This window comes from Carassius carassius, chromosome 35 (genome assembly GCF_963082965.1).
Source record: "Carassius carassius chromosome 35, fCarCar2.1, whole genome shotgun sequence".
NCBI classification, from domain to species: Eukaryota; Metazoa; Chordata; class Actinopteri; order Cypriniformes; family Cyprinidae; genus Carassius; species Carassius carassius.
Genome location: NC_081789.1, coordinates 27675022 through 27690452, shown reverse-complemented (window position 1 = coordinate 27690452; position 15431 = coordinate 27675022). Strand labels below are relative to the sequence as shown.

At 36.7% G+C, this 15431-nt stretch overlaps 1 protein-coding gene across 10 annotated transcripts in view; it reads left to right on the top strand.

Moving 5' to 3' along the window:
• LOC132116459 (receptor-type tyrosine-protein phosphatase mu-like) overlaps window positions 1-15431 on the top strand; it is a 214041-nt gene that overhangs the window by 26536 nt on the left and 172074 nt on the right. For all 10 annotated transcript variants that reach the window (XM_059525292.1, XM_059525288.1, XM_059525287.1 and 7 more), the window contains exon 2: window positions 14349-14471. In XM_059525292.1, the coding sequence (XP_059381275.1) occupies window positions 14349-14471 (123 nt within the window). The remainder of the gene's footprint in view (window positions 1-14348; window positions 14472-15431) is intronic.

Here is a 15431-nt window from a genome sequence, read left to right as displayed (position 1 = left end):
TGTGTCATTAGAAATGTCTCCACTGGTACTTTTGATCAAGATAATGAACTGTAAAAGTATTTGCATTCTCATGTAGACTGAAATAGAAATGCAAAACTGAAATATGAATGCATGTGATTCAGGTGAAAGTGAAGCTCGACTCACAGCGAGGGTCATTTACTTCTGCTCTAATAACGGCGTGTAGAAGCCATAAACACCAACTGCATGAAATATTCAACTTCTCTTTTGCAAATTTGTCCTCATGAAATATGTAGCGTCTCAGAGGGGATCAGTGGTCTTGTCAGCGCGATGATCGCGTTCTCTGCGTGTTCTGATGCAGAATGTGTGTCGCTGTCGTCTCGTGTGTTTCTTCAGATCTGCAGGACGGTCTCTGGAGCGGCTGACATTCAGAGTCTTCAGGCGGTCCTCGCTTCTCCTAACCTCCTTCAGACAAACACCAGCCAAATGTCAGCCGGCCCTCCGAGACGCTCATCCCTCGTTCTTCACCTCCGCTTCCGTCTTCTCTTCCTCTAATCCCTCTCTCTTTGCCAGACAAGGCACTGCTGGACTCAAACTCAAGCTTGTTGAATGAGAGGAAGGAGTACGCTGTAAATGATTGTAAATAGAGGATCAGAGAATGTTAGCCAGGTTTTCTACTTCATAATTTCATGTTTCATGCAATATGTTTGTGAAATATACTAACAATTTCTGAGTTGTGATTTAGACTTACTACAATGCAATGCGTAGTATGCAAATTTTAGTTGGATTTACTTTGAAACAATTTGAAGAGATTGTTAGTAAATAAAAATAAAAAACTATTTTATATATATATATATATATATATATATGATTTAATGTGATAATGTGCATGTTTGCATAACATAGTAAAATAAATAAAATAATTTATTTTTATTTTAATGGTCTAATTCAGAGTAAATTCATACACAAAAAACAGAAAAAAACTATAGAAATTATAATAATAATAATGATGATAATAATAATAATAATAATAATAATTATTATTATTAGTAGTAGTGTTTTCTTGTGTAATGTATTAATGTGATCATGTCTATTTATGCATATTATAGTACATTTATTAAAATGGTTGTGCTTTTTTTATTTGTTTCGGAATTAATCGTGTTTAATATTGAAACACAAATAATTACAAAGAAATAATTTTTAGCAGTGCATTTATTTGTGTTAGCTTTGTTTTGCCCGGGTAAACAGCTCTTCTGTTTTCTTCCACCAGTGTAAATGAGTTTGATCTTATTATTGTCGTATGTCCAGTGCTCGTAATGCGTCCGCTGGCCTCCAGCTCGTGACACGCCTCGTAATTATTCATTCGGCCCGGAGGACATAAATCAGTCAGGCAACAGCTAACTAAATCAGCTTCCAATTAGTGTTTGTTTGTGGTGATTATATTCCCCCGTTCACTAGTTCCAGAGATCTCACAGCGTCTACTTTGCCCTTTAAACCGCAGGATCAGAAAGAGCTTTGAAAGAGCGTCAGATCAAAGACGGATGTTTCTGGTGAATCACAGAGTTACTCAGACACATGCAGAGTTCAGCTTCATTCCCTCCGGACCGTTTGTGTAACGTCCAGCAGAGACTCTACTTTACTCATTAGGCCTGCAGACGTAAAGGGTTAAATCATCAGGGCTAGGTTTTGATTGGCTGATTGGTCTCTAATGCCACCGTAATGGAAGCAACAAATAAAAGATACTCTAAATATTCTGCTTACTGTATTCCTGTAGTATTTTCTTTAATGTAAAAAAAATCATAAATTTGTCTAGTGCTTTAATTTTCTGATTAAATATTGCAATTTTATATATATATATCTTTTTTTCTATTTAATAATGATAATAAAAATATATCAATATGGCAATAAATAAACAAGAAAGTGTTACTCCATTTTAAATGGCAAAAATTACGTATATACTGAATTAGAAAAAAAATGACAAAAAAAATGTAAAAATCTAAATAAATTATAAATATATTACTAAATAAAAATATAAATGAATTACTAAATGATAAAATATAACAGTTACTAAATAATAAAGTAAATAATATAATAAACAATAGATAATAACTAAATAAACAAATTTAAGCAAATAATAAATATATTATTGTTGTAAATATTAATTGTTCTTTGCAAAATTGCTTTTGATAAAAACGTCTGCTAAATGCATAAATTTAAGTAATTTTTAGCTGTAATATTAAAAAATGTAAAATATAATTTTTTCCCATTATATTATTTTACATTGCAACTGCAAAATGACCTTACATTTATAATATTTATGGCTTTTTTAAATTCTCCACTTCCTAATGTTAAACCATCAGATTTATGTCTTGTAAAGATGTTTAGCACGTTTTGTTCTCAAATGCATGTTAAAGCAACTCAAACTGAAGCGAATGTGAATCATTTACTGTGAATCGAGTCACCGTGAGACGCTGAAAACACTTCAATGAACACTTCTCTCTGAAACACGTGCATATATTTATATTATGGGCCTTTTTTACATTACAGGAAAAGAAATTGAGAGAAACTGATAACAGCAGGCAGAACCAATTCAGACGAATGCAATTCCTCCCATTAGAAACACTGTTAAATGCATCATCAGTCTTATGAGAAGGCTCCAGTAAATCCCAGCCTTTGTGTTTTGATACTGGCACTAGTTTGTGACCCAGCACATCTATCAGTGTAAGCAGTGAAGCCGTTCTGTGTGTTTTGGGTCGAGAGCGTTTGCTCAGGGCGGAGCAGGTTTGGCTGCGTCTCCTGAACTTTGCTCACAATCAATGTTCCATTTATAGAAATCAATGCGGAGGGCAAATGTTGGGGGAGTGAAACATGAGGCGACGGCAGCGTCCCGAAACACGCCTGCTCTGTGTGAAGAGAGTCACTTCACTGTCACTTCTCATCCAGACGTTCCCTGGCATGGGTCACGTGTATATCATTTGTATTTCTGTTTTCAAATGGCCAGTTATTGTTCTGGGACCTGGTGGAAGTCCAGATTCCTTCCCGTGGAGGGATCAGATGTCTGTTACTGTGATATATAGTGATGAAAGTAAATATGGGGGTGTGTTTGTTCGGTCAGATGAGTATTATATTAATGCTCTGATAAGTTCCTGTTCTGTGTGCAGATGGTGTGTCGAGATCATCTTATTCCCTCAAATTCATGCTCTCACTTAAAGATCATCTGGATTTGGGGAAATGTAATCCCGACTCCATGACTCCAGCCGTGCTGGGATTTAATCAGAAAACATGCCGTGTACATATTCATCTGCTCGGTCCTCATCTGTGGTGGACGGCTGTTTTAATGTAGTTTAGTCCCTGTGGTCATAAATCACGGCACTGTCTTTACAGTCTTTTTACTTACATTACCTTGCTTTGTTTCCTTCTACAAGTCTCTGGAATTGATCAAGCGGCGTTAGACTATGAAATAGTTAATTAATCTGCGCTAACTTTAAATTTCATTAGCTTTGTCACTTTTTCTCTGTGCTCTTTTGTTTTGGTGGTGGAGGATGACAAATGTTTGTGAAGCCTGGTATTTTCCACCCGGCTGCACCAGGCTTTTCCTTTTCCTGCCGTTCTCCCCGGAGCCGTATCTTCAGGAAGCAGGGAAGAATGAGTAAAGGAGAAGGGAGGGACCCATCCCAAATAATGACCAGAAATGACCTAATAACACCTCGAGCACCAGACACCCTGCTGTGACTTTACTATCACTGGGAAACTATTAGAGTAAAGCAAGAGCATGCATGTTTGTGAGTCAGTGACAGAGTTAGTGTCTCCTGTGAGGTCATGAGGTCAGTGAATCACAGCGGTGTCTGTTCTCTGAAAGAATGAGGCTCTTTGTGTGCCACACTTGTATTTATTTAGTTTTAACAGATAATATCTCTGCATCATCTGTAATAAATCTTACACATACAGCCATGCAGGAACAAAGTGAAGCTTCCAGCGCATCAACACCGATCCGCCTGGCAACCCAACAAAGCCTCATTGTCCTCCGGCGCTCCGAGTCTCGCTGGACGCAGGCTTGCAGAAGAAATGCATTGTGTCTCCCTGCGGTTTCTTTATTACTGTGCAATCATTTCACTGTGGACGGAGCATCGATCAGTTCCGGCTTTCTCTTGTCCATATCTGAGCGGACGAACAGAGAGCCTTTCATCACACAGCTACTCTCCAGATTAGCATTGAATTAGCAATTCAGTCACATGAGTCTGGAGATGGAGGAACTGGAGCCAGAGCCGTAGTTCCCTTCGGGTTCAGCTCTGGTCTGGTCTTGTCTTCTGAGTGAACAGCAGAAGTCTTGGCTTGAGCGGAGCGCTCGTGTTAATCGCTTCTCTGGACTGTGAACTCGTTAGTGATGCTGATGATCACACCAGCACGATTGAGTTGTCTTGAGAAATGGTCAGGTTGAAGTTCTCTGGTGTGTTGAGTGTAAGAATCAAACTCAATTCAGACGTTGCTTCTAAAATAAAAAAAAAACCTCTTATTGATCTGAGCACAGTTTGAGACATTGTTGAGATTTGTTCCTGAAAATCTACAAGAACAAGTGTGACTTATTGTGTGTGTGTGTGAGAGAGAGTGTGTGTGTGTGAGTGTGTGTGTGAGAGAGAGTGTGTGTGTGTGTGTGTGTGTGAGAGAGAGTGTGTGTGTGTGTGTGTGTGTGAGAGAGAGAGTGAGTGTGTGTGTGTGTGTGAGAGTGAGTGAGAGTGTGAGTGTGTGTGTATGTGTGTGTGTGTGTGTGTGTGAGTGAGTGTGTGAGTGTGTGTGAGAGAGAGAGTGAGTGTGTGTGTGTGTGTGTGAGAGTGAGTGAGAGTGTGAGTGTGTGTGTATGTGTGTGTGTGTGTGTGTGTGAGTGAGTGTGTGAGTGTGTGAGAGAGAGAGAGTGTGTGTGTGTGAGTGTGTGTGAGAGTGTGTGTGTGTGAGAGAGAGAGAGTGAGTGTGTGTGAGAGTGTGTGTGTGAGAGAGAGTCTGTGTGTGTGTGTGTGTGTGTGTGTGTGTGTGTGTGTGTGTGTGAGAGAGAGTGTGTGTGTGAGTGAGTGTGTGTGTGTGAGTGTGTGTGTGTGAGTGAGTATGAGTGTGTGTGTGTGTGAGAGAGAGAGTGTGTGAGTGTGTGTGAGAGACAGTTATTTATTTTTTATATATTTAATTTTTTATATTTTTCAGCATAATTGATTTTATTTCTAAAATTGTGTTTATTTAAATGTATATTTAAGTTAACATTTATGTTCCAACAAACATGAAAAATTCTACTTGATAAATGCTCTAAAACTCTTATGTAAATGATTGACTTTTATATATATATATATATATATACAGTCGTGGCCAAAAGTTTTGAGAATTACATAAATATTGGAAATTGGAAAAGTTGCTGCTTAAGTTTTTATAATAGCAATTTGCATATACTCCAGAATGTTATGAAGAGTGATCAGATGAATTGCATAGTCCTTCTTTGCCATGAAAATTAACTTAATCCCCAAAAAACCCCTCCACTGCATTTCATTGCTGTCATTAAAGGACCTGCTGAGATCATTTCAGTAATCGTCTTGTTAACTCAGGTGAGAATGTTGACGAGCACAAGGCTGGAGATCATTATGTCAGGCTGATTGGGTTAGAATGGCAGACTTGACATGTTAAAATGAGGGTGATGCTTGAAATCATTGTTCTTCCATTGTTAACCATGGTGACCTGCAAAGAAACGCGTGCAGCCATCATTGCGTTGCATAAAAATGGCTTCACAGGCAAGGATATTGTGACTACTAAGATTGCACCTAAATCAACAATTTATAGGATCATCAAGAACTTCAAGGAAAGAGGTTCAATTCTTGTAAAGAAGGCTTCAGGGCGTCCAAGAAAGTCCAGCAAGCGCCAGGATGGTCTCCTAAAGAGGATTGAGCTGCGGGATCGGAGTGGCACCAGTGCAGAGCTTGCTCAGGAATGGCAGCAGGCAGGTGTGAGCGCATCTGCACCCACAGTGAGGACAAGACTTCTGGAAGATGGCCTGGTGTCAAGAAGGGCAACAAAGAAGCCACTTCTCTCCAAAAAAACATCAGGGACAGACTGATCTTCTGCAGAAAGTATAGTGAATGGACTGCTGAGGACTGGGGCAAAGTCATATTCTCCGATGAAGCCCCTTTCCGATTGTTTGGGGCATCTGGAAAAAGGCTTGTCTGGAGAAGAAAAGGTGAGCGCTAGCATCAGTCCTGTGTCATGCCAACAGTAAAGCATCCTGACACCATTCATGTGTGGGGTTGCTTCTCATCCAAGGGAGTGGGCTCACTCACAATTCTGCCCAAAAACACAGCCATGAATAAAGAATGGTACCAAAACACCCCCCAACAGCAACTTCTTCCAACAATCCAACAACAGTTTGGTGAAGAACAATGCATTTTCCAGCACGATGGAGCACCGTGCCATAAGGCAAAAGTGATAACTAAGTGGCTCGGGGACCAGAATGTTGAAATTTTGGGTCCATGGCCTGGAAACTCCCCAGATCTTAATCCCATTGAGAACTTGTGGTCAATCCTCAAGAGGCGGGTGGACAAACAAAAACCCACTAATTCTGACAAACTCCAAGAAGTGATTATGAAAGAATGGGTTGCTATCAGTCAGGATTTGGTCCAGAAGTTGATTGAGAGCATGCCCAGTCGAATTGCAGAGGTCCTGAAAAAGAAGGGCCAACACTGCAAATACTGACTCTTTGCATAAATGTCATGTAATTGTCGATAAAAGCCTTTGAAACGTATGAAGTGCTTGTAATTATATTTCAGTACATCACAGAAACAACTGAAACAAAGATCTAAAAGCAGTTTAGCAGCAAACTTTTTGAAAACTAATATTTATGTAATTCTCAAAACTTTTGGCCACGACTGTGTATATATATATATATATAATTACCTTTTTTATATATTTAATACTTTATTGATTTGTTTGGTTAACTTAGGATAATTTTTTTTTATTTTAATACCGTGCAGTGCACAAAATTAAGATTCGAGATCAAGATTCAGTTCAAGTAAGTGCTCAATAAATTCTGATAAGTTTAGAAATGTTGTGCTTCCACTTATTATTAGTGTGACATTTTAGCATGCAAATGAAGGGGAAAACTTCAAGATATCGGCCTATCTGAAGATTCTGAAGAGCGTCTCCCGCTGAGATGAATTCTCTCTGGATCTCGGAGCTGGATGAGTGATATTGTCTGGGCTTGGGCTGGAATTATCTCTATTCTCCTCCTCTCAAAAGCCTTGAATATTTGAGAAAGGTGATGCTCGTCTCCGGCGGGTCGTGTGAGGACACCAGCGCTCTGTAAATATTACTACGGTAAACTAAACAGAGCTTGAAATGTCCGCAGGTTTAGTTTGTAAAAAGCTTCAGTCTGTTTACGCAGAGCTCAAGTATGAAGCCGGATCACTATGTTTTTTTATTACTGCTTGCACACAAAATATTTACTTGTGAAAGCTGACGCTCAAACAGCAGAAGCACACACCAGATCTACAAAACCCTACACTAATTCTCAGCCTTTGACTCCGCTTTCAGTTTCATGAAATCATAAACTCAAAACCATTCGTTTGGTCATGCTTCACAAACAGGAAAAATGAAGTTTTTTAATGAATCTTTGCAAATCGTCTTTCCTAATAATGTGTTAATCAGCAAGTTTCACCATGATTTCGGCTAAAGTAAACAGTGCCTCAGAGAGCGGCTCGGAAGAGAGGGGCGGAGTCAGCAGAGCTCATTAACATTTAAAGGAAAATGCTACAAAACGTCTCACTCTGAAAAGAGCTGTTTTTGAAAGGGTAAAAAAAACGTTTTTTTTATACTACCATCGAGAAATTTTAACCAAACTATAATATGGTCCCTTTAAAACTGAATGCAACATTTTGTATTCTCTTAAGACGTATACTCAAAATAATACTCTTGAATATGCTTTGGATGAAACAGAGTGACTCTAAACTTCAACGATTCATAATCTACACACATAATGATATTTCAGAGAAAACAGCTTCTTTTCCACAAATCCCTATTATAATCCCCCAAATCGCCAAAACCTGGCCGGCAGCTTAAACTCCTGATTGAAGAACAGAATTCTATTAAATATTGCTGGTAAAAACAGATGGCCACTCAGACGACATCACTTCCTCCCGTCAGAGGATAATGAGGTCACGGGATGCCCTGAGGTCAGACGAGGAAGAAACACACCTCACAGTGCATCGTTTAATTAACTACTGAATTATCTTTTAAATTATTAGTATGTTGCTCTTTATTGATACAGTTACTGTGAATACAGAAGTAGCATTATTTATTTGCAAATATTTTTTTAATATAAACATGAATATTATTTAAAAATAAAAATGTGAAAATATTACCATTTAAATGTTAAAAAAATAAAATAAAAAAACCAACAATGTTAAAAAAAACATATTTTTAAATATAAACATGAATATTATTTTAAAGTATTAAATAATATGTTGTAAATATAAACATTTAAATGTTTGAAAAAATATAAAAAATTGACATAAAATAAGTATTTTAAAATATAAACATGAATATGATTTTAAATGTTTAATATTATGAAACTAGAAATAACAAAAATATATCTAAAAAATAATAATAATTATATTAATATACCATCACTCTTTTTACTGTGAATACAAAAGTAGCATATTCATTTCTTGTTAAAAATTAGAAATATTTAACATCAAATAATATTAAATATTCAAAATGTAATATAATATTGAAATAATAAAGTTCTGAGAGCATGTTTGATCTGAGTTTAATGTTTGTCCTTTAATTAATTCTGTCTGGCCACTCGACTGATAGCAAATGAGGTTTCTTCAGTGACTCTAACAGTTCAACACCATCATTTCTGACGTGTTTCTTTTAGCTTTGACATTTCAGGAATGTTCAGCAGTAATGCGGTTTTTCTGTCGATATCTGTTTCTGTGTAATATCTGGAGTTTGGCTCTGATATGAACGTGTTTGAAAGGCCTCGTAAGACCAAAACTATGCAGAACTGTGCTGTGCTATAACGGGATGCATTGGACTCGCTCCAAAAACAACATCCAAGATTTGGATCATTCTGCATTGAAATATTCTCTCAGGAGATTTTTGGAATATTTCTTTTTTTTTTTTCTTTTAAGAAAAAATGTTTCTTGAGCAGTAAATCATCATATTATTCTGATTTCTGAAGATCATGTGACACTGGAGACTGGAGGAATGATGCTGAAAATACAGCGGAGCATCACAGAAATACATTACACTTTAACACAGATTTACACAGAAAACAGATGTTTTACATTGTAAAAATACTATATTACACATTTTTTACTGTATTTTTGATCAAATAAATGCTGCCTTGGTGAGCAGAAGAAACTTCTTTCAGAAACATTTAAAAAAAAAAATCCTAATTATTCCAACCCTTTGGCAGGAATTGTATTTATGTTCACCAGTGTTACTCACTAGGATAATTAAGTAATTATGGCTTTTAATTCTTTCAAAAAAAATGATATAAAATTAATTTTGACGTTAAATCCACTACTGTTTAATATAGAATTGTTAATGCAATAACTCTAGTAAGAAAAATGAAAAGTAATCCCTTACTTTACTTTATCAAGGGAAAAGTCATTAAATTACAGTAATTAGTTTCTTATTAATGCCTTGCATGTTGAAAAGATAAAATGAGCTGAAGTTTTCATGTAACACTCAGTAGTGCACTTGATCTAGTTCACTATATTAAAGAGAACATGCTGCTTTTAAACTTCATCCGCAACAACAGCAGCCTCAAAAAAGCCCTGCATGTTTGTCTTGCATAATTAAATGCAATTAAAAGTAATTAAAAGGCCTGTGCTAAATAATTACAAAAACAATCGACTCTTCTGAAGCCCCTCGAGACGTTTTTCCTGGTGAAAGTTTCCTTCAGAGCACTCGAAAGCTCATTAGTGTTGTTGTTTACCTTCTCGATTCCGAGATCAAACGGGAAACGCTCCGGCTTCTGGAGCGCCGGCTATTCCTCCGAGTTTTTGCTGCTGGCAGCTCTGGACAAATTGGGTGTAATTCAGCGAGTCTGTGCGATCCCCCCCGGATCTGGCTTTGGTTCGCTCCGCCGGTTCGCTGACTCCACTGGCTTTGCTTTGATGGAAGGTCTCACTGCCTCGAGTAGGAGGGGAGATCGAGGTCTTTCTGCAGCGGGAAGGTCAGGAACGCCCGCGGCTAATCGAATGAGAACAGGCCAGGGATAAATCATCTCTGGAGCATCCTGATATCGAGCTGCTCAGTCCAGACTAAAATAAACATCATCATGCCGCGTTGGTGGTACTGTACGTGTTGATTTGTATGGGTCTGTTTGTAGCGGCGCACAATAAAAGAGGCCTGAGAGCTTTCTTCAGTTCGCTGCCAACTCACCCTTTATCCAAACCTTTAACTGTGAAATCCAAAGTCAAATATTCGAGTGCTGTTAAAAATGACCAATGTTTTAAAATATTAACTAGGCCTAAAAAAATAAATATCATTACTAGATACTAAACGGGATATTATATTATTAGAAATACAAACATTTTTAAATAATAACATTTGATTTAAAAAAAGAATTTTATTGAAAACTTTTTACTTATTTGTTGTTGCATCACAAAATATTAAGTATAAAATTTATATTATTTTAAAATACTAAATATTATATTATTTGAATAATAAAACATGTTTAAATATTAACAATGAAAATTTACAAATATTAATGTTATTAACTTTTATTGAAACTTTTGACTGTGAATACAAAAATAATATTATTTATTTGTTGTAAAAAGCATTTTTGAAATATTAAATGTAAATAAGAGTATTATTTAAAAATAATAAACCTAACATAATACTATTAGAAATATAAATGATTATTAAATATTAATATTTTAACTGTAATATTTTAACATGAAAGTAGTATGGTAGTTTTTTAATTTAAAAAAGCATTTATTTGTTATTAAAAATAAAAATAAAATTATATATTGACATTAATGAGATGAAGGTCCTCTCACAAAGAACAAAAGTGTTATATTGTGATCTAATTTGTGAATAACAAATATTTATTTTACATTTGTCATTTACTTAATTTGTAGTAAGAGTTTTATTTTGATTATTTTTATTTTAAAATGATATATTTTGATGTATACATTTTTATTTAATTAATTTTAGTAAGCATATTTATAAAAAATGTTAGTGTTTTATTTTTAAATGGTTTATGTATTTAGATTTTACACTTAAGATTTATTTATTTTATTAGCATGAGTGGGCTGCTTTGCTATTGACGCTACTGAGAGCAAATATTTCTTGAAACAAACATTACTTACAAAATGAACGAGATTAATTTCAGCGATTATTTAAGTGAGCTGAATAATGCATCTGAGAGACTCTGAGCTGAAGACCAAGCGCATGAGAAGCTCAAGCCGGTGATCACACACTCAGATCTCTGGGCTTGTTTCACAAATTATTTCTGGATTATGAAAATCCTCTGCGTCTGATCCATGGCTGCTGCTTTCATCTTCTGGCTGTCAATTAAGAACCATTAGTGTTGGGCACAGCGGGCTTCTTCTTTAAAGACGCTCTGCTCGTTAAAACACGGCGTCAGGTTTAGCTGCAGTGTTTCTCTCGTGAGCAGGAGTTATTACTGCATGCATCGAGCAGGAGCTGCAGCTTTTACTGAACACATCAAACCAGCACAGATCTGACTCTCTCTAGGGCACTGCTGGCTTTTTCTCCTTTTTAAATCCATTTCTTGTCTAAATCGCTCCCGTTAGTGGTTATGATGTGCTTAAAATGTGTTGACATCTTTAAATTTACATTTTCATATTAATGCAAAAAATAGATTAATTCATAAACAAAACTAGTGTACATCAGGGTTATTATAGTTAACTAAAACAAAATTGAAAATAAATAAAATATACAAAACATATAACAATTTAAGAAAACTTTTTTTTTTATTTTTTTTATTTTTTTAATGTACATTTATTTTCCCAATTTAATGCAAAAAAATAAATAAATTAATAATCAAATTTTTTTTTTACTGAATTAACCTCGTCTTGTCATAAAAAGACCACATTTTTAGAGACCCATTAAAAAGATGAAATTCTTCACCAAATGTTTTGTTTTTAAATATTGATGTTTTAAAACATTAAACTATCACCATTTAAAAACTAAACGTGAAGAATTTCATCTTATTAATGAGACTCTAATTTAATTATCCCTGCGGTGCAAAACATTTCTTACTAGTCGACCCTCAAAAATATCAAGATTGATTTTTATGAAGAAACCAAAAGCTTGTGGATGACCACTTTTGTGATGTTTTCAAAAAGGCCCAAATCATTTTTTAGATTTGATTTGACATTGGGATGAAATGTGATGTGAATGTGTTCTTGACAGGTTCATTATTTTCATGATTGGTGTGATCGAGTGCATTGGGATGATTTCCTCCTAGACTCTTTTCTGGAGACTTACAGGGGTTTTCATCTGGAGAAACACTGCAGAACCTGGAAACCTAGCAGGCCAGCCGCTTGTGATTAAAAGGAGATGTATGTGTATTAGTTTTCATTTGGCAGACGGGTTGAGGCTGTGTGTTTGATCAGTGTGGGAATCAAAGCCATGACTGCGGTGTTGCTGCTAACGAGCTTTAATGCAGAAGCAGAGTCGGAGATGTGGTGATGTGTGATCTGAACTCATCCTGACAGTGAAACACGCTCACAGATCAAGAGAAACCCAGCACCAAACAACCACGGCTCACTCGAAGCCAGAAACCCTGAGCTGTTTGTTCACGAAATGTAGTTGATCACATCAAATCTGGAGTCTGCTTTTCACATCAGGGAGCAGGAAATGTTGCCTGCTGTCAAAATAAAAGAGCAGACATGAGAGACTCGCTCACACCTTAGTCGTTACGCTCAAACCCAAAATAAATTCACGCAACTCAGTCGCGCTTGTTCTGAGCCAGATCCTCCGCTCCTGGGCGTCTGCGCCGCAAAGAAGAAGAGTCATGCTCAGAAATGACATGAAAACATCACAACGCTGAGAGGTGTGCTTGTGCCTTCAGGATGTTGGTTTGGGCGGCTCTCCTGGGCGTTAAAGTCAACAGCGCTTGTGTTTGTTGAGGTGGATGAGAATGAGCAGAGTTTGTGTGGCAGAACGAGTCTGTGACGGTGGAGATGCTCTCTCTGCAGTGATTTGGAGCTGCAGAACAGCAGTTTCTTTCTTTCATTGACATGTTGAGCAGAATTAATTCTTCACACTGCCCTATCTATCCGTCTATCCATCCATCCTTCATTCTTGCCATTCATCATCCATCTATCTCTATGCCCATCCATCCATCCATCCATCATTCGATCCATTTATCATCCATCCATACGTCCATCCATCTGTAATTCTGTCCATTTAACATCCATCCATCCATCCTTCATTCTTGCCATTCATCATCCATCTATCTCTATGCCCATCCATACATCCACCCGTCCATCCATCCATCCATCCATCCATCCATCCATCTGTCCATCTATTTTTCTGTCCTGTCACCATCCATCCATCCATCCATCCACCCATTCATCATTCGATCCATTCATCATCCATCTATTTCTATGCCCATCCACCCATCCATCCATCTATTTTTCTTTCCTGTCACCATCCATTCTTCTTTCCATCATTCGATCCATTCGTCATCCATTTATTTCTGTCCATCCATCATCCACTTATCCATCCATCCATCTGTCCATCTATTTTTCTGTCCTGTCACCATCCATCCATCCAACATTTGATCCATTTATCAATCAGTCCATCCATCATTTGATCATTCATCTTTTTTTATCTATCCATCCATCCATCCATCCACCATTTATCCATTCATTTATCCATTCATTTATCCGTCTATCCATCCCTCCATCCCTCTATAAGGCCTATATAAACCTTTACATTTTTTGGGAATCCTTCAAAACTTTGTCAAGTCAACATTCCTAGATTGTCTTGTCTAACTTAGCTTTTTTTCATTTCACTTAATTTAAATCCTACTTTGTTACATTCAAATTCAAATTGTAGTTCTGCATCCTGTTTACTTCCTCAGTTCAAATTCAAGAATTAAAAAGCATTCACAATTCAGCTATGAATTATGCACAATACTACCCTATATGCATCATTTACCAATCACAACATTTGTTTTAATTTTTTCTCAATATTTACTCTCAACATAATAGATTTACTCGCACTATTTACTCAATAAGAATGATGATTTTCAACTTTTGCACTGTATTGGCACTTGGGTATTTCAGATGACCTGTTAATTAACCGGTCTGGTCGTTATCTGTTTGTGTGTGACTGATACATCGCTGATGTCTTCTCTCTTTTCCTCTCTGCAGAAGACTGCCTCCTTGAGAAATCCTACACAGACTGCGGCTACAGTCAAGGCAAAGATGACGACTTCGACTGGGAGCAGATCAACACCCAGCAGAAACCCTCCTCAGACCCCTGGGTGCCGTCAGGTCAGTCCATCCACACCGCTCTGTACTGTTTTATATGCATCTCTCGCAGCACGACTGATTCTGGATCAGAGACTCTAGAGCCGAGTGTCACGATGAATGACCTGATTCATGCTGATCTGTTTCTCTGATGGATTGTAATGGAGTTTGAGGCTTCAGTTTCTGCAGGGTTGTGTCTCTGTGATTCATTATTTGAGCATATGATCAGGGTCGCTGTCAGCGCAGCAGCTTTGATAAGCTGTCGTGTCATTGGCCCGACAGACTTCTGCTACGGCACTCTAACAGATTTTAATGGGAAGGTGAAAATGCCACTTATCTGTTCTGCAGAGCATCCAGTGAGAGACTTGAGGAGAGAGAGACTTGGGAAAACACATTTATGAACAGGAGGGATTTATTCTAGGATAATGTTATTTAGTATCATTTTCGTATCATTTCTTGTTAATATTTTGAACTAGATTTTATTTGTGTATTTTCATTTTCACTTGAATTTTAGTTAAAGTTTTAGTAAAAAAATTTTTTTTGTCACTTATTTATTTTTTGTTGTATTTATTTTAGTACTTCAAATTAAAAATTAGAAATGTAGCTGAAATAAACAAACATATATACATATTTGTTCAATATGAGTAAATTCCACTGTAAATTGTTAGAAAAAAAGAGAGAATTCCTAGGTTACTTACCGAAAGAAAATAGCATGCCAAAAGTTGTTTAGACTCAAGAACGACACACAGATTGATGTATACATTACTCAGTAAAGCTTAGCATGCACTAGTTTGAGAAAAGGAAGTTTACAAGTGGAAATATTTTCAGTTTATTGTGCCATTGTTTATTGTAGAGTCTCGGTTGCTCTGTTTCAGAGCAGCGCATTGAGAATACTTGACTTATTTTGACCTTCCTATACCACTGTTTTAAACCAATGCTTTTCTATATGAGCGAATGTCCATGTTTAGAGTCTGCTTACCATTG